This window comes from Misgurnus anguillicaudatus, chromosome 21 (assembly GCF_027580225.2).
Source record: "Misgurnus anguillicaudatus chromosome 21, ASM2758022v2, whole genome shotgun sequence".
Lineage (NCBI taxonomy): Eukaryota > Metazoa > Chordata > Actinopteri > Cypriniformes > Cobitidae > Misgurnus > Misgurnus anguillicaudatus.
Genome location: NC_073357.2, coordinates 24,271,881 through 24,296,142, shown reverse-complemented (window position 1 = coordinate 24,296,142; position 24,262 = coordinate 24,271,881). Strand labels below are relative to the sequence as shown.

At 38.4% G+C, this 24,262-nt stretch overlaps 1 protein-coding gene across 1 annotated transcript in view; it reads right to left on the bottom strand.

Moving 5' to 3' along the window:
- The window catches only part of dnah2 (dynein, axonemal, heavy chain 2), a 282,596-nt gene that overhangs the window by 248,515 nt on the left and 9,819 nt on the right, over positions 1–24,262 (bottom strand). The window contains exons 4-8 of the mRNA XM_055198209.2: positions 23,214–23,384; positions 22,620–22,848; positions 13,092–13,202; positions 9,415–9,653; positions 5,422–5,613 (exon numbers count right to left, since the gene is read on the bottom strand). Coding sequence (XP_055054184.2) covers positions 5,422–5,613; positions 9,415–9,653; positions 13,092–13,202; positions 22,620–22,848; positions 23,214–23,384 — 942 coding nt within the window. The remainder of the gene's footprint in view (positions 1–5,421; positions 5,614–9,414; positions 9,654–13,091; positions 13,203–22,619; positions 22,849–23,213; positions 23,385–24,262) is intronic.

Here is a 24,262-nt window from a genome sequence, read left to right as displayed (position 1 = left end):
AATTCACATCCATGAACAGTACTACACGGTGTTTTCAGTGAATGCGTCAGTGTTTAAGTTGGGTAAGATCGCCCCCCAGTGGATAATAGCGGACGTATGAACTTGAGTTATAAAATCCTCAGACAACGTTTTCTCTTTATCGACGAGATGACTCAACAATATTTATTTACATTCATCTGGATATCGCCATTAATTGTGCAATTGTAGACAAATTAAAAATATGACTAAAGACTGATGTTTATTTTCATAAATCAGTACGCAGCAACAGTGGCGCAGTGATACTTATGTAATGTGGTCTAAACTGTGAGGTTACCGGTATATTTTATCACGGCTTAGAACGCGTTTAAACCAATCAAAATGAAGAACCAGAACTGCCCGTTTTAAAATAAATATTTTAATCCATTGACAGCCCTAGTACAAATGTTGTTTCATTAGAAATTAATCCTGCTTATGTTGATTCTGGTCAATGTGCTTAAAAACTTACCAGAGAAAAGTTTTCATATACGTATTCATGCCTTGCGTGTCATGATTCTGCCATTTTGTCCTTGTTTTAATCTAGTCTTGAGGCAGGATCATGACAGACCCATGTTCTGTGTGGGAACATGTGGTCCTAGTATTGTTTATTAGACCACGTGTTCCCAGTGTCGTGTCACTTTTACCCCGCTCCCTAGTCATCCTCTCGTCTTTATTGTTTCATCACTGTCACCTGTTCCCCTCATTAGTTTGTCCCTATTTAAAGTCCTTGTGCTCTGTGTTCTGTCTACGTTCCTTACCTTGTATTACTGCTTTGTTCCTGTCCTGTGTATTTCAAAGTCAAGTCAAGTCAAGTCAAGTCAAGTCAAGTCATTTGTATCCAAGTTTAATGTTTAGTTCATAGTCCTGTTTGTATACTTGTTAGTATTGTGTTTATATTGTTGATGTTTTGCCCCCTCGTGGGTTTTGTTTTCCTTGTTTTATTTAATAAATTCTGTTTTGTCTGCACTTGGGTTCGTCTCCGTATCTTTCATGACATCAAGCATGCTAGAAATTAGCGATTAGCCAAAAGACTAATAACAAAACAGACTTTATGTACACATTGCGCTGCTTTCATCTCAAAATTAGGACATATGTCCATTCTCATTTTAAAAATCCATGATTTCTGAGGTTCTTTGTCCTGTGGAAATTTGTAAAATGATGTATTTTCTGTATTCATCACTAACAGCCTCATTTTGGAATCAACATGGCATCATTCTGAATAAGGCGTAGCCTACTGCTAGGTTAAAGAAAGTTCACCAAAAGAGAAAATTACCTTTTTGAAAAAACATCAGTATGTGTTCGAAATGGCATGAGGGTGCGTACAAAATGACAGAAGATTTTTTTAGAGAACTACTCGATTAAGAGTGCCTAAAAAATTAAAGTGGTAAATAAACAGACGTTCAGGGACAAAGGGAAGGTTAGAAATATGCCTGTGTTTCTAGTTAGGTGGGTAGTATTGTAATCACCAGCACAGCTGTGAGAGTTTGTATTAAGTTTGACCAACAGGGAAACATTTAATTTTTCAGAGCAGATTCTCCAGAACTCTTGTGCTAATTCTGTCAAGGTGCACAGTTTGACCTCACGTAATAAAAATGGTCATTTGGAGAACAACTGCAGACCAATTGTGGGCATTTTAGTGTGCACTCACAAACTCATGTTTCAGGAAACAATTAGGCCAAATGTTTTTGTAGCAGTGCCATTTGCCTTGATGTGTTTTCAAAAAGATAATGAAAGTAAGGAAAAATGAAAAAAACTTAAAAAGAAGAAAACCAACTGTGTGATTTCTGCAAAGGAAAGGTCACAGCGTAATTACAAAAGGTTAAATGCTTTCCCTGATGCTCTTAAAGAGTGAGGGACAGAAATAAAAAGCAAGTGAGGCGATGCAAGCGTGCGGCATACAGAGGCAAGGTCCACTCCTCTGATCTGGAGAACACGTTACATGTGCTACACGACAGCGGCTGATGTCTTATCTGTGGGGCGGAGCCCGCAGGAATCCAAACTTTGATGTGCCGAAAGTGTGTGTGTGGGGGGGGGTGCTAAGGGTTTTAGCTGTGATTTAATATTACTGCATAGATTTGCTGGTTCTTCTGGGAGATGTTTGTGTGAGTGCATTGGTTTCTGAGAAACCTCTGTGTGCAAGCTCAGCTAATTCATACAAAACTATGCAAGACAGGATTGATCTTTGAGTCTAGACAGACGGCATGGGTAGTCGGTTCTGCATTATAATGTCAAGGTGTAGTGAATCGGTCTTCATTGTAGGAGTATTGCAACCCAATGTAGACATAACGTCATGCATTCTCATTTCTTTGCACAATGTCCTGTACTGCCAGTTGCAATACAATATGATAATATTAAACAAGGGTATTACACTCCGTATGTATAACATGCCATTTAATGTCTAAATATGTGTGTGTGTCTAAGGTGAATTGTAAACCTACAGCGGGGAAAATACGTATTGGACACATCAGCATTTTTATCAGTAAGGGGATTTCTAAGTGGGCTATTGACAAAAAATTTCCACCAGATGTAGCCATCAAGCCAAATATTGAAATCAAACAAAGAAATCAGAACTTTTAAGTATACAAGTTGAGTCATAATAAATAAAGGGTAATCAATAAGTATTGAACACACTTTATTTAATAGTTTGTAGAAAAGCCTTTGTTGGTGATTATAGCTTCTAGACGCCTCTTGTATGGAGAGACCAGTCGTCTGCATTGCTCAGGACTGATTCTGGCCCATTCTTCCACACAAATGGTCTTTAAATTTTGCAGGTTCCTTGGGCCTCTTTTATGAACTTTGATCTTCAGTTCTCTCACTAGGCCATTCAAGCAACTTGATTTTATTTCTTTGAAACCACTTTATTGTTTCCTTGGCCTTGTGTTTGTGATCATTGTCTTGCTGAAATGTCCACGCTCTTTTCAGTTTCAGCTTTCTGGTAGATTTCAGCAGATTTTTATCCAGAATGTCCCTGTACATTTCTCCATTCATCCTGTCTTCAATAATATAAAGTCTGCCAGTAGCCCTTGCTGAAAAGCAGCCACAAACCATGATGCTTCCACCCCAAACTTAACTTTTGGTATGGTGTTCTTGGGGTGGTGGGCAGTGCCATTTCTTCTTCAAACATGATGTGTAGAATGACTGCCAAAAAGTTCTATTTTGCTTTCATCTGACCATACTATAGTCTCCCAAAAATCCACAGGCTTCTCCAAATGCTCTTTTGCTAACTTTAACCGAGCCTCAACATGCTTTTTGTTCAGCAATGGAGTCTTGCGTGGTGAGCATGCATGGATGCCATGGCGGTTCAGTGCATTGCTTATATATATATTTTAAAACAACAGTACCTGCTCCTCTTGGAGAACTCTCCTGATTATTCTTTGAACTCCTCGGACAGGGATCTTACGTGGAGCACCTGATCGTGGCCGGTTTATGGTGAGGTGATGCTCTTTCAATTTCCGGATAATTGCCCCCACAGTGCTCACAGGAACATTTAGTAGGGGTGTAACGATACACTAAGCTCACGGTTCGATCTGTCTCTCGATGCTTGGCTCACGATACAATACACATCACGGTTTTTGGAGCAAATTAAAACAATTAAACTGTTATTTAAATTTCAGATATATTTTCATAATATTAACAACTTCAGTAACTTTTTTGTTGTTCATAAAACTTAACTAAGAATTTCAACATTTTAAGGCTTAACTGAACCTTCTGTACTGTAGGTCTGTCACTGAAAAAAGATTAATATTAATTAGAATTAGGGAACTTAGCAGGGGCGTTGTTAGATATGAAGCTGTACTGGGGCACATGTCCCCTATTTTTTTCTGACTTTTTTGAAAGCCTAACACTTCTATACAATGCCCTTTGCTTAACCCACTATTCCTACACTGCAACAAGTACTGGAAAAGATAAACATGTATTTAAAAATATTTAAGTATCATGTTCATCATACTTAACATGAACATTGTTAACATGTTTGGAGGCATAAATGGCATAAAAAGATTGAAAATAATGACAGCAGAGAACTTATTTTTTTGCACATTTGCATTTTACATTATACAATTATAACAAGGATTAATAACCATTCATTTTATGACTGCTATACTAAAATAATCTCAGTAATAGTTACTGTCATATGTGTCCTACAGCTAGTGAACTAAATATTAATTTCATATCTGAAAATACAGATTAGTATTACACATACATCTGTTGATTTTTTTCAGCAACAATGCAATTCTATAGACTTGACAGAGGTTTACTTGAGATTTTTCCTCTAATGTTTAAGACCTGACTGGGTGAGGATTAAACTACTTTAAACTCATCATCTCTCATTTCTGCTTCCCTTTCCCTGCTTTGCACAAAACATTTCTGATGTCCATCTACAGGAGCCAATAGAGATCGAGTCAAAATATTATTATTATTATTATTATTTAGAAACTTACTTTAGTTTTGTTATGTTTTCATAAGATATCTCGAGGCGTCCCCTTGCACTTTTGTATGCAGCTCCGCGCACACGGCTGAACGGACAGAAGCGCGCGTCTGGACATGTTTTTGTGCGTGCACGCGTCCGTGCGATTGATTAAGATTCCCATCGAGTGATATGAAAACAAAATGCTGCGAGACATCGGACTTAAAACATGACGGAGCATTATCTATATCAATTTCTGTTTCTACCGAAGTCATGTTGCTGATTTTCAGTTCAAGTTGCAGGTGATTCAAGCGATATCTGTGTGACTGCGGTGAAGTACAAGTGACGCTGGCGCAGAGTGTTGACCGGTCAACGAATAAAATTAAAAGAACGGCATCGTATAAATATCCCCATCATGCACAATGCAACATTGTGGCATTCTTTTTGGTATCGTGAAGTATCGTACCGCGAAGTATCGTTACATCCCTAACATTTAGCATTCTGGAAATGCGCCTATAACCATTCCCATCAAAATTTTGTGTCAATAGCCCACTTAGAAATCTCTTTACTGATAAAAATGCTGATGTGTCAAATACTTATTTTTCCCGCTGTATCTCATAGAACAGAGTATCTAAGGTGACATGCAAGCATAAAACATCACTAAAATCATGCAAAATGAAATCTGACTACATTGCAATATGTCTAATGCTCTTGCGTACACACCAGATGTGAAGCATCGCGTACCTCGCTCTAGATTACTTGTGGGATTTAACTTCGTGTCATGTGAATTTTTCACTTTAGTTGAATATAAAGATGCGTTTGAGGTGAATAACTTTTGTTTTTGCATCAATCGCGCCACCCAATTTGCGTCATTCACATCGCCCTGCGTGAATTCGTATCCATTGCATTGAGTTTGTATGTACTCTACTTGCACAAATCGTTGAATTCACATTTGGTGTGTACGCCCCATTAACCATAATCCTGCCTGAAGCCAGAGGTACCTTGCCAAACAGGGCCGTGATCCTTTCGTGGGTATTGTAGTAGCTGGAGTTGACCCATATCACACGAATGAGTTTGATAATGTGAGGGAGTTTGGGTGCAATCTCACAAGGTTTGAGCTGAGCGAGCTCCTCACATGGCTCTTTCAGCAGGGACAGGAAGGAGATGTTCGACTGGGCCTGCAAAGAAAAATCCTGGGAGAGAACCAACGAAAAAAATCATCAGCATTGATTTTCATGTCATTAATTTCTGGTTCATGAGTTCATCCGCTAATACAGATTTAGCTTGGTGCTCACAATGAAGGAACTAATGTTATTTTAAAAATAAAGGTGTAGTTAATCTAGTGAAGAAATGCAGGAAGAATAATCACAGGAGTGAGGGCAGCAACCATGTAATGTATACCCCCAATGTATGCCATTATTATAGGTCAACATTTCTAACTCAAAATTAGACAAAATACAGTAGTCTATAAAAATCCAGTCAAAGTAAGGCTTTGTACATAAATTCAACCTCCTGTAAATTATAGAAAGATAATTTTGTTACAATAAGACCTTGATATCTTTAATACTGACCAAGTTTCATGATTCCTCCCTCTTGTCCTTGTTTTACTCTAGTCTTGAGGCAGGATCATGACAGGCCCATGTTTTACATGTCTCGTCTCCTGACCCCGCCCCCTCGACTCCTTGTTAATCACCTTGTTATTGTTTAATGTTTGTCACCTGTTCCCCTCTTGATTTACTCCCTTATTTAATGCCCTTGTGTTTGCTGTCTTGTGCTGATTTATTTTGTATTTACCTTTTCACTAGCCCGTGTAAGTTTTGTCTAAAGAATATTGTAAGCAGGGCATTGGACCAGATTTTTTCCCAATTGGTTCGTTCCGAACAGAAACAGTATTTTAACGTTTCCGTTTATCAGTTCAACCCTAAAATTGATGTTCCTGAACTGGTTAGAACTAAAAAATAAAGTTCCTGAACCGGTTAATAATGTTCCATGTCAGCTGTGGGACATACAAATAAGTAGGCTGATCATTAGAACATTAAACTGAAAGGCACACCGCTGAACTTTTTGGCCACTAGGGGACGCTAGACATGTATTTTTCACGCCTAGCGCCCCTAGAGGCCACAAGCGCCTCAGCACTGTCGCAAAGAAAAAGAACTGGCCAACCTTAAAACTAAACTAAACCTTTAAAACGCTAAACGATCAACATTTTGAGGCATCTGGGAGAAACGCAGTCATGTTACAACTTTCTGATGAGGAACTCGTGGCAGAAGCCATTTCTCAATCTGAAGGTCCCAGCCTCCGGATGTCGCATTTCTAAGATGCATACGTCATCAAGACTGTCTTATTTCAGAATATTAACAATTATAAAGTTGACTATTATACTTAGTAAATCGTAAATTGTTGCAGTATGCTTATGACTTGCAAATGTAATGCTCAGTTTACCTTAAAAAAACAGGCTTGATGACGTATGCAGCCTGCATATTTGACCTCCGGAGGCTGCAGCCTTCCAATTGAGAAACGACCAGAAGTATTTCCTTGCCTTTTTCGAAACAAATATTGTTGCATCGTCTCTCTCTCCCTCGCCACCATGATTTTCCGCAAAGGCGCTCGTATTTCCTCTCTTTTGTGTGAAAATTGTCGCTCCAAATCCAAGTAAACCGATGTGTTTAGGTCTGCCGCTTTGTAATACGTCACGTGAGTGACAGCGGAACGCAGCAAATGAGGAAGAGAGAAGAGAGAAACGATCGGATCTGATTGGTGAATGAATAGGGTTTGGTTTTACACTGTGTGAGTTTGAGCAAGTTTGACTGCTATAGCATCCTGGATTGTAATGTAAATACACACAGTAAAAGAAAGGTAAAAACGTGAACACGTGAATGCAGCATCTGAATACAGTGAACTATATGCAAGATAATCGCCGTCATTTATAAAGAAGATCGCATTTATGTATGAATCGAGATCGTGAGTTTATAAACAAACTGCCTTAAAGGGGAATCGAACCCGGGTCACCCGTGTCATAGGTCCGTGACACTAACACTAACACTCGCTTTAAATTATTACTCAACTTATTACTAATTTTCCTTAAGTCTCTATCTTGTCATCAAACATTAAAAAAGGCTACATTATGTAAGCGGCATAACTGTAATTCTGACATGACTACATTTGTTTCAGCATTATACATGAATTAAAACAAGGACAATTTCTGCCATGTCGTTTATTGCCAAACAACTTAAACAAATGTTTTTATTAGGAAAAGAATACTGTGGTATTTCTAGATCATTTTGTTTGTATGTGTTCCGTCAAGAACAGAAAGAATGTTCACTTGCTATTTGAAACGCGTCTCTCCGTGTATGCACTTTTGAGTGCACTTAAACACGCGCACACACACAGACGGAGGACAAATTTCAAATGGCGCTTGCAGCATAAACAGTCGCTCCACAAAAAGTGTAAATTACGTTGTTTTTTAGTGCTTTATTCGCCAAGTGTATTTTAATTGCGTATTAATCCGCGAATCGCATGCGAGCCAAACTGTGGGTCGTGAATTGTACGGATCAACTGCGATCTGTTACACCACTAATTAGTATTACAAAAACAAACATCTTGAGATACTTGGTAGATATTTACCTCTTATGATTGAGCATTAGAGATTTGGGCTTGAGTAGGCTACTTGCTGGTGGCAAGCTTCTCATTTCTCAGATGTCAATGACGACCAAAAGTGAACTTCACCCAAGTTGCACAGAAATCTTATCGAAGAACAAAATAATTAACTGTATTACCATTATTTTAAATAAACGATTCTGTTCCGGCACATATATTTTATTAAGTTTCTGTTCCTTGCAAACCATCAAAAGTTTCTGGTTTTCGTTCCGCGAACCGGTTCAAAGCTTTGATTTTAAGTGAAGTTTTGTCAAAGTTCTTTGTTTTGTTAACCTAGCCTGTTTAGTTTTTTGTGTGTTTACCCTGTTGGGCCCCTTCGTGGGTCTTTAGTTTCTGTGTTTTGTTTAATAAAATCTGTTTGGTGCCTATCTAAGCCTGCACCTGGGTTTTCTCTTTCTTTCCTTACTGGAGATTCGTGACAAGTATTTCAAAGATCTAAAATCAATGACTGAAATCAAACTTTAATACTCCAAATCTTACAAGATTGTGAGACTTTAGCCTGGATTTCACAGACAAGGTCACTAATACAGTACCACCATGACAAAAATCTCCACTTTGGTTTCGAAGAGCAAGAGTATGGGTGTTTGAACGACACGAGGCTGAGTAAATAATGACGAAATGTTCATTTTTATATCACCTAACCCTATAGATGACACATGTCAACTTTAAAGTGGATGTACAGTACCAAAGTCGGCCATGTTCTTGTATCAATTGCCTTTGTTGAATGTTATCCTTCATAACAGTTAGGGAGCAGTGATCCGCCACGCAGCTGAGTCTATAGTTTTACTATTACAATGGGTTCTACCACAGAAGGTCAAACAGTTTAATTATTTCATCGTGTTGACATTGATTTTTCAGAGACTTTGGAAATTGTGTAAAATGAAGGACGGCAGTTACTGCAGCCCTGCAGTTTTGCACAATGTTAAGTTGGAGGTATAACTATGAAAAGGGGATGCTGTTTCTATGCTGATGCGGTAGCGGCGTCCTCCATCTAAACCCCATTATGAGAACAACCATAAAACTGGTCTAAAATCAGTGTTAAAGGGCAATGAGGGTGTGACACTGAACGCTGAAGTATGGCTGACAGACATGCTCCGTCTCCCGTTCAAATGAGAAGCCGAACCGCCTCGTAATAGCCGAGCCTGAATGCGATACGGCCTCATTTCCGAGGGGTGAGGAGAAGCCGTTCAGAAGCTGCATATAAATCATCAACAGCCAGGGAATGTTCTTGTTCAGGCCATTACCCCTCGGCTCAATTCCTGCCATGTACTGTAGCCCCACACATATTTTGGTTCGCCCATGGACACACACACATACGGATTCACACTCAGATGTACCTGGATGTGCTTGGCTAGTTCACTGAACTGTGAGGTGTAGAAAGGCGAGCAGAGCTGCAAAATTTTTAGCATGTGACAGACTCCTGGTTTCTGCAGCTGCTGACTGATGTTGGCTAGATCGGCAAAGCGGCTCTTCCAGAACGAGATCTCCTCCAGAGGGCCCGAGCTCTCCCCCATCTCTCCAATCTCTTGAGCACTCAATACCTCCTTTATTTGACGTGTCCAGTGGATTATCACCACTGAGGGAGGAAGAGAAAAAGTTTGAGGGGTGATATTATATTCTGCTAAAACAAGATCCATGATTTGACACTGAATTCAGCAGAAAACGGCACAGCTTTAAAAGCTCGTCTTTCACAAAATACAATGCATCGCTCATTCATGTTGTTTCATTAAATAATTTGATACTGCTCTCTTAAACTTGTACTTTAAACTTTATTCATCACATTTCAACGTGTTCATTTAAAGGGCACATATTAGGCAAACATCCACATTTACAAGGTGTACATAAATGTGTACATAAATGTGTGTTGGCAGTGTGTGAACACAACAACCCTAAAAAGAAAAAATCCACCCTCTTTTTTTGTAATTCCCATTAAACCAAAGCAGTCTCATTAGACATGCTGATTTGATTTTCTTGTTAATGTAACATCACAAAAACAAAGGCCCGCCCACAGTCACTAACTCACTGGTTAATTTTACACAAAAGCTTTCTAAATGTGTTTGTTAGCATGTTGCAGCGCTAAAGATACTATTTTCTCAGACTGTATTCACGGAAATCAGGTATATTTTTAACTAAAAATTGCTCACTGTCTGTCGGTAAGGAAATAAGGGCAGTAGCTCATTTGCAATTAAAGGTACACACATAAAAACATGTAGTCTCATTCACTAATAATTGTATACATTTTTCGGATTTATACGCACACTTGAACTTCTCACGAAAACTTTCTGCCTAATTCACAACACGTGCGTTCACACATGAGTTTTTTCTTATACTGGTTATTACGTGAGTAAATTTGGAGTGTTCTACATGAGCGGCCGTGTGCACAAGGTTGGTAATTTGCATAAAACACGCCCAAACCAGCTCCATATAAGGGTTTTCCGCAGCGCAGCCCTAGTCCACAAAACATTGTAGAGCAGTTTGTCAAAGAAGTAAAAGAGCTCGAAAAGAAATCCATGATCATATTTATTATCAGTAAAGGTCAGTTTTGCTTTGTATTTTTTATTTTATATAAATAAATTATTTTATTTATTTTGCTGTTGCTGGAGGAAGCCAGTGCTGTCTACCAGTCGGAGTAACATTAAATAAATATTGAATGCGTTAACAAATAAGACATTTACCGTAATTAACATGACAGAGACGCGCATCTGTATCTAAAATAAAACAGACAGAAGATCAAGTGATTGACGTTTGGACTTCTCATTACATTTACATGACGTTTACATTAGGCATTAAAGAGACACTCCACTTTTTTCGAAAATAGGCTCATTTTCCGACTCCCCTAGAGCTAAACATTTGATTTTTACCATTTTGGAATCAATTCAGCTGATCTCCGAGTCTGACGGTACCACTTTTAGAATAGCTTAGCACAATCCATTGAATCTGATTAGACCATTAGCATCGCGCTCAAAAATAATCAAAGAGTTTCGATATTTTTCCTATTTAAAACTTGACTCTTCTGTAGTTACATCGTGTACTAATATCAACGGAAAATTAAAAAAAAAATTAAAAGATTTTCTAGGCAGATATATGGCTAGGAACTATACTCTCATTCTGGCGTAATAATCAAGGACTTTGCTGCTGTAACATGGCTGCAGCAGGCGTAGTGATATTACACACTGCCTGAAAATAGTCCCCTTGGTTACTTTCAATAGCAGGGGACTTTTTTCAGGTGCTTTGTAATATCATTGCGCATGCTGCAGCCATGTTACAGCAGCAAAGTCCCTGATTATTATGCCAGAATGAAAAAAGTGGTACTGCCAGAACCGGAGATCAGCTAAATGGCTTCAAAAATGGTAAAAATCAAATGTTTAACTCTGGAAAATGAGCATATTTTTGAAAAAAGTGGATTTCCCTTTAAGCAGACGCTTTTATATAGAGATTTAAAAAGTGTGGAAGGAAAGCGTGAAGATGTCATTACGTGCATCCTCTTTATATGTGTAGTAAAAATAAGTAGGCTATAATAATGTAGCCTATAATATAATGTATATAATAATAATAATAATATATCATGCATAATAATATATAATACAGGAAATATTATAAAATAAAATATAATCATGTACATTTTATACATTATCATACACATTATAATTATAGCCTAGTATTTGATTATAGCGTACTTGATTATTGTGTACGAGTGGTTTTAGGTTTTCTTGAATTTTGCATACATTTAGAAGACTTTTTGATCCGAAAGTTTTGGTTGAATCCCAATTGGTTCGTGAAAACATCCATACGCACATCTCACGCACAAATTTGTGCGTACGTAGGCTTAGTGAATGAGACCCAGTGCTTTTTGCTCCCACCCATTTGGCATTTTGGACATGCTTATTAATAATAATAAGTGGGATATTTTGAGCTGAAATTCACATTCTAGGCACACCTGAGACTCATATTACATCTTGTAAAATATACAATAACATTTTTTTATCATGTTCCTCATGTTAACCCAAACCTGAATGACTTTTCTTCTGTGAAACCCAAGGAATCATTTCAAATGTTCAAGCTACTCTTTCATTGTTTGTTACAGAATATTGTTTTTTGAAGCCATTTTTAGTACATACTAAAAATAGAATAGAAACATGTGCTTACTCAGGTCTTTAAACTCATCACATGCAACCCAGGTTGAAGGCTGACACAAACAATATCATTTTGTTTGCAGTGGTTTTGTAGATTCAGCATTGAATAGCAGTGTAGGTAACTGCCCTTTGACACAACAAAAGCATAACCGGAGACTGACAGGCTCCCCAAAGGACAGAAAAGCACCATAACTGTTTATGGGTAAAGGTAGACCTTATGGCTGGTGCACTACTGTATAATAAAATAGCCTTTTGAAGCTATCTGGGACAAATAATAAAGTATAAATTAATTAAAGTCATAGACTAATCTCCCCTTCTAAATATTCAAATTTGATATAAGGGATAGTTAATAAGACTTTTTTCTTTCTGTGAACTACTAAGATTTTGCTCCAAAGAAGAAAAAAAAGGCTTGGAGGACAAACAGTCCTTTGGTCCACCGCCTGCTGTAAAAATCTTGAGTGGGGTATCCATCATGCGGCGTCCTGAACTTTCTTTTCAAAAAAGTTAGCTCTTTTTCACCAACACCTCTCTAGAATAAAAGTGCCCCAGGTATGTCCCTTTAACCCTGGACCCCTCCCCAACCACCAAATTTAATAAAGACTTCTTTTAAGCATGGCAGCATTGAATTGAATTAGCCCTTTATTTTTGCCCTTCAGCTGTGGTGTAAATCACGCTCGCGGGCTTGAACCACGGACTGTCGCGGCAGATGTAATTTCCTGCATACATCGTCTTATGTACTGTTCACTCCTCACAGTTTACTACATCAGCAATTATTCAAGCCCCTTTCTCTCTCTCTCTCTCTCTCACACACACACACACACACACACACACACACACACACACACACACATGCGCCTTCACACACATGACTGCAGTCTTACTTTCCAGCCTGTGTACTAGATTCTTGTTCTGGATGACTTCCTCTGGGCGGTGCTGCAGAGCCTCCAGAGGAACGTACAGCACTGTGCTGCCCAGCAATTTAAATCTGCTGTCTGTGGAAAAGAACAAAAGTTGGACATCACTAATCTAATCTGTAATGGTCATACTTACCCATGTTCCCCTTCTGCAACATCACATCAACATCAAATGTTTTATCCTAATAGTTTGGATAGTTCTGGAAATGAGACTAAATTGAAGGCAAATGAAGAGTTTGGCTTGAAGGTGCAGTGTGTACATTTAAAGGAGCAGTATGTAAGAAATGTATATCAATTAAATATAAAATGGCCCTGATATGTCACTAGACATTAAGAAATCATTTTCATTTCAAATACTTATATCACTGACAACAGTGGTCCGACCAGGATATTGTCATTTAAAAAGTGTAGTTGCAGCCCTCAACTGATGTTTATGTTATCATTTTGTATATTGGCCATCAGTTGTGTGATTGCAGTACCAGTTTTAGCCACAAGTTTTGTGATTGCAATACCAGTTTTGGCCACAATCCTACACACTGTTCCTTTAAGGAGGATCTCTTGACAGAAATGCATTATAATATACATAACTTGTTTTTAGTGATGTATAAAGACCTTACATAATGAACGATTATGTTTGTATAAACTTAAAATGAGCCGTTTTTATCTACATATACTGCGGATCCCCTAAAGGGGGTGGCACACCGGATGTGCAGCGCCTAGCCATTCTAAAAAAATCGAACACATTGTTTTCTATGAGTATACGCGGACAGGCGCCACCTGTCAGTGCCGGTGTGCCAGCGCCCAGCTTTGACTCAGGAAGTTGCTCAAATCACAGAGCGCCACTCACATAGTTTAACATTAAATAACATCATATTTGTCACAAATCATTAACGATTAACATTGGCTGCTAACGTATATTTTGCATTTTGAAGTAGACGCTATCTGACGAAGCTCGCGCTATTTAATGTGCACTTCCGGTTTACGATACCTCCGAGTTGTCTTAGATGGGACTCGATGCGGCGCTGCACGGCGGGTCCGGTGTGCGACCCCCCTTTACAGTACATGGTAGTCGCCATTTTGCGCCGCCATGTTTCTACAGTAGCCCTAAATGGACAAACTGCTTTGCAGAGTGCATTTCTTCACTATTAAAACCTCACTGCTTGACTGGCTACTCTCTGTTCTCTCAAGGGGATCATACACTGGGTGAGAAACTGGAGTGGATGTGCACATTTAATACCATGAGTTAAGTTAGACAGTCTACTTCCAGAATATGCAAAATATGCGTTAGCAGCCTATGTTAATCGTTAACGATTTGGGACAAATATGATTTTATTTAATGTTATACTATGTGAGTGACGCTCTGTGGCGCAGCAGGGATTTGAACAGCGTCCAGAGTCACAGCGGGCAGCCGCCATCAGATGGCGCCAATGTTTGTACATTTATAGAAAATAATGTCTTCGATTTTTACATACATGGGGCGATGCGACACATCGCCTCTTAACGCCTCTTATCCGATGTGCGACCCTTCACACCCACACCTTCAGATGATGAAATGTTTGTCCTGTCGCAGCCACCATGGAGTTAGCATGTTCTCCCTGGACGTTTCTCAATCCGAAGGTAGCAGCCTCCGGAGGTCGCATTTGTATGCTGCATCTGTCATCAAGACTGTCTTATTTTAAAATATTAACAATTACAAGTTGACCATTATTTTTAATTAATAGTAAATTATTGAAATATGCGTATGACTTGCGAAGAAATGCTCAGTTAACTGAAATAAACCAGACTTGATGACGTATGCATCCTGCATATGCGACCTCCAGAGGCTGTAGCTTTCGGAATGAGAAGGCCCATGTGTCAGCGTGGGTTTACTCCAGGTACTCCGGTTTCCTCCCACAGGCCAAAAACATGCAGGCTAGGCAAATTGGAAATGCCAAATTGTCCCTCCCTTAACCTGTGTCTGGATAAACTTGTCTGAATTAACTTTTGTATAAATTAACCAGTTTTCACCAAGAATACAGCCACTAGAAAGAAAGAAAGGGAGGGGTGAGCGGTGGACTAAAGCCCGATTTATAGTCGTGCGTGAGGTCGACGTCGTAGCTACGCCGTAGGTTATCCGTAGCCTGTGCGTAGCTCTGCGTAGCCTGACGTGCACCTCGCAAATTTTTAACAGCGCATCAGATCTACGCGGACCGCAAGAGCTGTGATTGGTCCACCAGAACCACTCCCGTCAGGTAAAAAAACTGTGTCATAGGTATTTCCGTTTGCGACGGTGAAAACAAAGATGAGCCGAGTTAAGGAGTGATTTAATCCAAACTGTAACAAAAGTCGTTGTTTATTTACTTCCATCATTGCTGGTCTTCTCAAAACATACACAACAAGTTGCTGTTTCTTCTTCGTTTGTGGGTTAACTTGCCAAGCTTCTTTTTCATTGACGGTCGTGCTGCTACTGTGGTTACACGCGTGGATACTGCCTACCAGCGGTCTGCGCGTGTTTGCATGGCGACGCGGACGACGACGCAAAAGTATAAATGAAAACCGACGCGGAACCTACGCCATCGCGGCTATGCCCTAGGACCTACGCACAACTATAACGAGCCCTTAAGATGTTGCTTGCAATTCATAAACTCTTCATCACTGGATGCCACTAAAATGTACACATTGCACCTTTAAGTCAAACAACAATGTCTCCAATCCAAGAGTGACGGTGCATTCACACCAGGTGCAAGTGATAATTCTCGACGGAAGGCTTGTCTGAAGCGTGTCAATCATAGTGGCCGCAACACATTATCCAGTCTTCCATAAACGTTATTGGCTGGATCTCCCTAGGTTATGTGCATAAGGCGATCCGATTGGCTGACGCACGCGGTGCTGCTTGATTAGTTGAGAAATGTTCAACTTCTTCTGCAAACAACGGCACTGACGTGGCGCAGACGGATCCACAATTCAGTTCGGCAACGCATGACGTCACCCATTAAAAGTGAATGGGAAGCATTAACACTTACGCCCCCGTGTGAATGCACCGTGAGAGAGTTTGGAATGAACCCACAATCGTCTCATAAGATTATTCATTAAGTTATTCAAATATGCAAAATTTTATATCTCTATATTTTTACTGCATTGCAAAATTAGTCTTTATTTTTATGTCTCCAAATGACTTTTAGGAGACAGATCTGAGACTAATCATACTTTAATTTAGAAAAAAAGTCTTCTGAGCTATGTAGAGCAACCTCCGAGCAATAACATTTTTCCTCTGAGGTCATCATATCACCCATCATATCTCCTCTCATTTCGTCCTGCTGTGGACAGCAAAACCAGCTCACATTACAGTGCTGTACATGACGGTGAAATTAATCAACACAGGAGCGTAAAATAGAAAGACAATAAAAGTTTACTGCTACACTTTAATGGTTGTGTGGCACATGTGAGCCGTCACAAACAATTTTACGACCGCTGTTCGTTTTCTTTGGTGCTTTGTCCAGCATCCAGCGGCCCTAAATGCTGGGCATCAAAAGACTGCAGACTTACTGCAACCACTTTAACGGCCATTTAAAGAGTGAAAGGCAGATAAAAAGATAATGGAGATCCGTCAAATAAAACCGTTGAGAAGTACAACTGTTGGAAAGAGAGTATACTGTAGAGAGAGCAAGGTGCAAAACAAAGTGCATAGCGCATAGAGAGATGAAAATATTAAATGAAGCAAGGCCAGTGTGTACGAGTGTCTGCGGTTCTGAAGACTGAAGGCTGAGCGTGGGAACACAATGACGCCTTTACAGCGAGAGCAAAGACATGCAAACGGGATACACTAGAGAGAAAATAATGAGACATCAAAAACCACAGCAGCAAGTGAATGACTCAGTTTGCTAAGATGTGAAAAATGGGTATGTGTGTGGTGTTTTGTGGGTTTGTTAATGTAAGAGATGTCTATATTTACTCAGTATGACTTCTCCCTAAAACTCCTCTGCTTTGGCTAATGAGAAAAACAAATTAGCCTTACTTTATGAGGTGTGTACTGTAAGAATCTAGAATATATAGTTTTTTTAGTACGGCTAAAATCAGGGACACTCGATCGCGCCATTCTTTATAAAAGTAAAACATCTCTGAAATACACCACTTACTAGTTGAATACATCATTAGTAGCTACTGGAGAGCTCTTAGTGACTTCATTGTGATTGCTTAGGTGAATTAAAACCAATCCAAGGAAAGTTTGCGCTTTAAATTCAGTACCATGTTTTTCTATCTCCATGGCCCTGAAATGTATTTCCTGGCCTCCGGATTTAATGCCTTGAATAACATCTACAAAATGATGCACTGAAAGAAAAGAAAGAAAGAACCGAGAGGCGAACTGTTCAAATTGCCATGCGGCTTTCTGATTACCCGGGAGCACTGCGGCAGTGCCTTTTACCAGGTACAGCAAGAAGAGCCTGTGATTGGTCGCTGTGTTATTTCTGTTTAGTCAGAGTCCTGCTGCTCAGGTTGATGTGGGTGTGCTGATTGGACTGATGAGCATAATAATTGAACCATCACGGTGCTCCACTGTGCCAGGTGATTACTTCTGAATGGCTGACAGTGGAGGGAGCTCGATATCAGGGCAAAAAAGGACTGATTTTGGATCAGCTATGCTTTGTAAGCTGATGGAGATTGAGATCGTAATGCACAAAAAGAATCTGTTCCTAGGTCAGAAAGACCTCCTGAGTGCCTAATGTGAGAAAAACACATAAGAAGTTGGACTCTGACTGCAATACTGGCAAGAGAAGACAACCGTAGCCTGAATGTGAACTGAAACGAGCTACAGAATAAAGAAACAGAAGTACATTTCCATTTCCTGGAGGAAATACTGGTGCTTGCAAGGCAGAACAAGTAAAATGTTAGTTTAAAGGTGTGGTAAATCGGGCGTTTTTATTGTTTTATACTATTGTCTGAGGTCTACTTATGGCGTTTGCGTGGTTTTTACATTCAAAACAGCAAAAGCTGTAATAGGCCTATTATAATTTTGTAGCCTGGTTTTGATGGGCATGCCGCATTGAAGACTTGGAAGTAAACACCAATCACTGCTATGATTGGATTACAGTTTTTCGTAGTAAACTAGCTTCTCCGTCATTACATGTGAGGAATTGTTTTCGATGTTGAAAAAAGGCACGAGGCCAGAAGAATTAACCCATATATCTTCAAGTCCTAAGATGTTCTATTCACAAGACATACACATAAATGACAATGTGTATGTGTGATAGGGATGGATAACGATTAATCGCGATTAATCTATAGCGGAATAAAAGTTTTTGTTTACATCATATATGGGTCATTCTACAAAAAAGGTGGAAATGCTTGTCCCTTGCTTTTGCAGACCCCTTAATCATTTAATTTGACCCAATAATCCCATAATGATATATATTTAATAAATATAGACTGTCCTTAAAATGATGAGAGAGTTTATTTATTTAAATTCCTTTTTTTAAAACTTTTTTGAAATGTCTGGTCCTGTCCCTTTGATCATACATGGAAGTTGAACTGTGTACTTATTATTTAAAACCATGTTTTTTTATAAAACAAATCTAATTTACAGTTACCTTTAACCCTGTATGAATTTACTACAACACTGAAATGGTAAAAATACACCATTAATATGAATAATATCAAATAAATATTTGTCCCCCAAATTTATGTCATTGGTGTTACCCTACCCAAAGCACTTTTATTTTGAAACAATGCATCAGCTCTTTGAAGTTTTTCATGGGTCAAGAGGTCAGTGAAAGAAGTGCAGTGGAGGAAGGCAAAAAGTTTTTGAGAGGTTTAGAGAGTCTTACTTCTAAAATATCATGATATATCTAAGAATTTTGAGATAAGATTTGTTGGATGTAAAAATACATTATACTGAATAAGTATGTGATTGTTACATCTCTGATTAAATAGCACATGGCTAATGGCATCCATTTTGTTAAAATGTTAGTTTTTTTCTGTAATTTGTCATTGATGTTACCATCATTGGTGTTACAGTCATTAGTGTTACTTCTCTAATGAGTACTTCCTAAGCACTGTTCCTTTAACTCACTTACATAAAAGCATAAAAACAAAACCAGAAGGAAAATTTTATGAAAGTTTTATGAGTTTTATCATATTCATTATCTATTATTATATTCTAATTTTGCCATTGGTGTTACATTGTGTCATTGGTGTTAAACCAAATTTTGGTGTTAGGAATGTATTTTCTTGTACTTTCTAGTAATATTTTGTTGTTGATATGGGATGTAAGAAATTGTTGATATTTCAGTCTTTGCATCAAAGCCTTTTTGGTAGAATATTTTTGTTTTTGTTGGTTTTAAAGAAAAAGTCAAACTGAGAATCAAATAATTTCATACAATACTGGGTAAAGATGAAGAATTTAATTAAACAAATATTAATAATCAATTATTTTTCTTGCTGTTATCATTCCTCTACTCAACCTTTAACTAAATACACAAGCTGTAATGAGAAAAAATATTAGTATCAACATTAATGTTGTTTAAATCACAGGTAACAACAATGACAAATAAATGACTCATGGATTCTTTATTAAAATGTATTTAAAAGTAAAAAATAGATTAAGCTCCCCGTTTTGCGGATAAGTTAATTAATGCTATTAAAGAATTTTTTGGTATGTTGAAAAAAGTTAATTTAAGCAAATTTCCATCACCCGAATTCCACCTTTTCTGTAGAATGACCCATATGTGTGTGAACTATGTATAATAACTTTGTATAGATAAATGCACACACATGCATATATATATTTAAGAAATGTTTACATGTGTATATACATTTATGTATAATTTATATTATATATAAATATAAATACTTAATATATAAATATATTTTTTTCTTAAAATTATACATGCATGTGTGCATATTTATATATATACATAATTATTATACACAGTTCACACACACATATATGATGAAAACAAAAACTTTTATTCTGCTATAGATTAATCACGATTAATCGTTATGCATTCCTGGGTGAAGTAGCAAACAACAAATCTTCAAACGTGACAGGCCTACAAATTACCATAAACAACACAGTAATTCTATGTAATTTTCACATTCCTAATATCAAATTCAGAGGGAAGGTTATGTAGCGATTGTATTCTTTCACAACCAGGCACTGCACAATATTTTGCAGTCTTCAACTACATGTTTGTTGTTTGGACGCTATCCGGTTTGCGCGAACCCGTAGGCGGGGCTACCGAGGTAGATGTTATGTGGAGGCGGTGTTTAAAAATTGACTACTACGTCATAATAGGTACATTCCAGATCCTGGCATTTTCTGGGCCTGGTGTCAATAACAGTTGATATTTCAGTAACCAGGACATTTCCAGTTCTGAAACTTACAGGATGTTCGTTGAACGATGACATCATATATAAAAAAGCTCAAGGTAAAACTGAATCCTTAATTCTCCGCTGCTTTAAGGTATGCTTAAAACTTTTAAATACTCTTTTAAATACACGATTAGTTGACTTAATTAAAAACCATAGGATACGTAAAAGTATGGAAATTGCTTTCTTAATTTTTTAGAGAGTACAGTTATGCTTTTCTTATTGATATTTAGCCCCAGTGTATCAGGAAGTGACAATTTTGTTCTCTTCAGATCACTGGATGGAAACATAATGCTATATTCCAATTATGCGCATAAGTTTAATACGCAACTTTGATGGAAACATAGCTATTGATAAGCTGTGCTGCCTGCAAAAGTTGAAATATTTTAAATTTGACGTTGCATCTTAAAACTTGTTAAAGATGGCAATCAGTACACATTTGCAAGTCCTGTACCAAAATGGTACAGTAAGAATATGTATACTAGAGGTCTACAAATAAGACCCAGGTTCCATATGGGTTTAGGTCTATATTTTAAATGATCAGCCAAGTCCGGGTCGGGTTCCAATCTATTACTTCGGGTCCTGGGTCGATCGGACTCTGAGAACACACACTCGCATTGAAAAAAATATTTCAAAAACAGCAACAAAATCTTAGATGAACTGTCACATACACTTTTTCAAATGACACTCAAATTGCGTTAAAAAGTTTTTATTTTGTTGCTCCAGCCAGGTAGCTAATGTGCATGTGCTCTCGGATTTATTCCGCCATACCGCGTTTTGCACTGTACTTTGCACTTTCTCCAATTTTTTAAATAATACTATACATTAACCGTCTTGTTGTTATATACAAGTTTAGGTCCAGCTTTTATATAATAGACGGTTCCGCTTCGGTTCTGGGTCCAACTTTCAAAATAATAGTCGGGTCCGGGTCGGCACATTTACGGGTCTCTTCAGGTACGAATTTTTGGACTCGTGTAGACCAATGCGTACGATTACACAAGGGCTGACAATTATTTAACTAACAATTTTTCCATAATCGATTAATCGGCCGATTATTTTTCCGATTAATCAAAAAATCGGTTTGATTTTTAACTTATAGCTAAATAAGGCACTAAATTAGGGTATTCACGTGTAGAAAAGTGCAACTACAGAGTTTTACAATTTTTACTAATACAATCTTTTTGATTTTAAATATTTTAAGCCTTAAATAATAAAAAGGTTTGTGCAGCTTTTAAATAGTAAAACATCTTTAAATGTCAAAAAATTAACAAACAAAATAAATTGAGTTTTTAGAGATGTGCTGATGAGGAAATTTCGCCAGAGATTAATAAACTCATTTTAATCTTCAACTTTAGACTTTGATGAGTATTAACATTATTCGTTATTAACAAAATAAATAAGATATACATGCATTGTTACAGTAATAAAATCCTTAATTTCCCCCTTACTTTAAAACAGATGCTTAGTTTGTGGTTCAATGCCCTAACAATTAAACAAATACAAACTAATTTATATTAAAGGACGAAATTAAATCTTTATTAACCAAAATTCATTTGCGCTTTTGCTTCCGTCATTGTCCTGTTAGGGTTGCCAGATCTGCGTAACAAAACCAGCCCAATGGTCAAAAAAATTTGTCCAAAAGCATCCTAATGACTATTTACAGCCCAAATAATGAACCAAATCCTTCCATCTCTAACCCACAGAAAAACATCAACCTGCAGAAACAGTTTAAAAGTAGCCCAATTCAGAACTCCGCTGAAAGGCAGAGGATCTGACAACCTGCTTGGCTTTTAAACAACCGGCTGCACGGTAAAAAGAAGCGCCTGATAAACTTGCAGCTCGCGTTGTATGAAGTAAATGTTCCTGACGTTGAGCACGCAGTTCATCCTGTATAAAGAAACAATGCCTGACTTTAACTATAAGCGCACAGCTTGCGCTGTATAAAGTAGACATGTGTCCGCCCTGTCCAACAGTGGTGCTGGAGCATGTGACACGAGCACGTTTACAACGAATTTCATTATTGATTTTTATTGGTTTTATCGATAAGTTGTTGCAGCCCTACATTACACCCAAAGTAATTGTACACACACTTGATTATTGATACGTTGTGGATGACCTTTAACAGATGGCGCTGTGACAAGCAGTCATTACCTGTAATGTTGGTAATGAAGCGGTGCAAGTTTTCACTATAGAAGTTTTTGGTGCTCTCCGGCCAGGTGGTGCTGAGCGTGACCTGAGGGGCATGAATACCATTCATGAACCTGAGGAGACCCTCTATAGCCCCTCCTTTAATAGATCCAAACTGCACAGAGCTTTCAAAACTTTCCTCTGTGATTATACTGTCCTCTACTCGAATGAAGTAGGACATCTGCTCCACGACCTGAGGGGCGAGAGAGAGAAAGAAAGAAAAAGAAGATGGATAGGTGGGGAACAGAAGCATGAGAAGGTGGTAAATCATATTTTGAGTTTTAATAGATCACCAGAGGTTTAATAATGAGATCTTTGGTATCCTGACATGTCAAGGTGCACTGGAAATGAACATTGCATAAAGAATAAACCTTTTTAGAAATGTCTGCATGTTCCTTCATTAAACTGAAGCTTAAAATGTCATTTTTATTAAAATCATTATTAAAAAACAAGCACGCTCAACCCCTGAATAATCTTTATAGTCTATATATGCTGGCGACACAAAAGCCTCTGATTGGGACGCTAAATGTCACATCTCAAAATAGACCTGTGGCATACCTGAGCTGGCATGGCGTAGTCCACGCGTGGGCTGGTGAAAGGGTCATGGTAGACAATGAGAAGCCTGATGGAAGGGTCTGAGATGAATTTATCCAAAGCTCTCTCATTTTCATCTGTCCATGACTCCTTTGATATACCACTCAGCGCTAAGTGCTTTATAAATGTTTCTTTCTAGTGGAGAAAAAAGAATAAAATACATTTTAAAAACCGCCTGATATACACAAAGGCGCTTTTCATGTAGCCAGGCATTTATATTGCTGCACAAAGGCAAAATGCGGTAACTAAAATGAGTCATGACAGAAATCATGATCTGTCCTGTGACAGAGTGATTTGATTTACCATAATGCTGATATTTAACCAACTACACAATCTACAAAAAACTAAGTGCCTTAGAAGTAGTTGAAAACTTCTGAATTTTCTTTTGACATACAATCAGTTCCAGTGTGGGTTTATAAGCAGCATCTAGTGGTGAGATTGAGAATTGCAACCAACTGCTTAGTTAATTTTGAAATGCATAGAGAAGCTACAGTAAATGCCACAGGACAAACATGTCATTGTCTGATGCTGCGTTTACACCAGCCTCGGTAGAGGCGGCAAGCGCAGGTGATTTACATGTTAAGTCAATGCAAAGACGAGATTACACGCGGATTATTATCCTGCGACGTGTTAACCAATTAGGACCTTGCTGTAGTAGTGGCGTGATTACAGAAAGCGAGCGGAGTCTCAGCGGAGTCGCAGAATCCCCTCCTATGACGCGAATTTCCGTGTGAATATCTCAAATGACTAGAATTTCACGCGCGAATGAAGCGAGTGATCTCAAATGTTCAAGCGCCCAACTACACTCGAATAGCACATTTTTGCCGCCCCTACCACGGCTGGTGTAAACGCAACATGGCCCTGCCCCAAATGGCGCATTTTATGTGGACTTTCGGTCTCGTGGCCTTAAATTGTGCATGCTCGCTTAGTCTACGAGTAAGCAGGGTGTCCCATTTTTACGCGCCGAAGTGTGCTCATCAGCACCCCATTTGCACCCTTGATGCGGTCTTCGG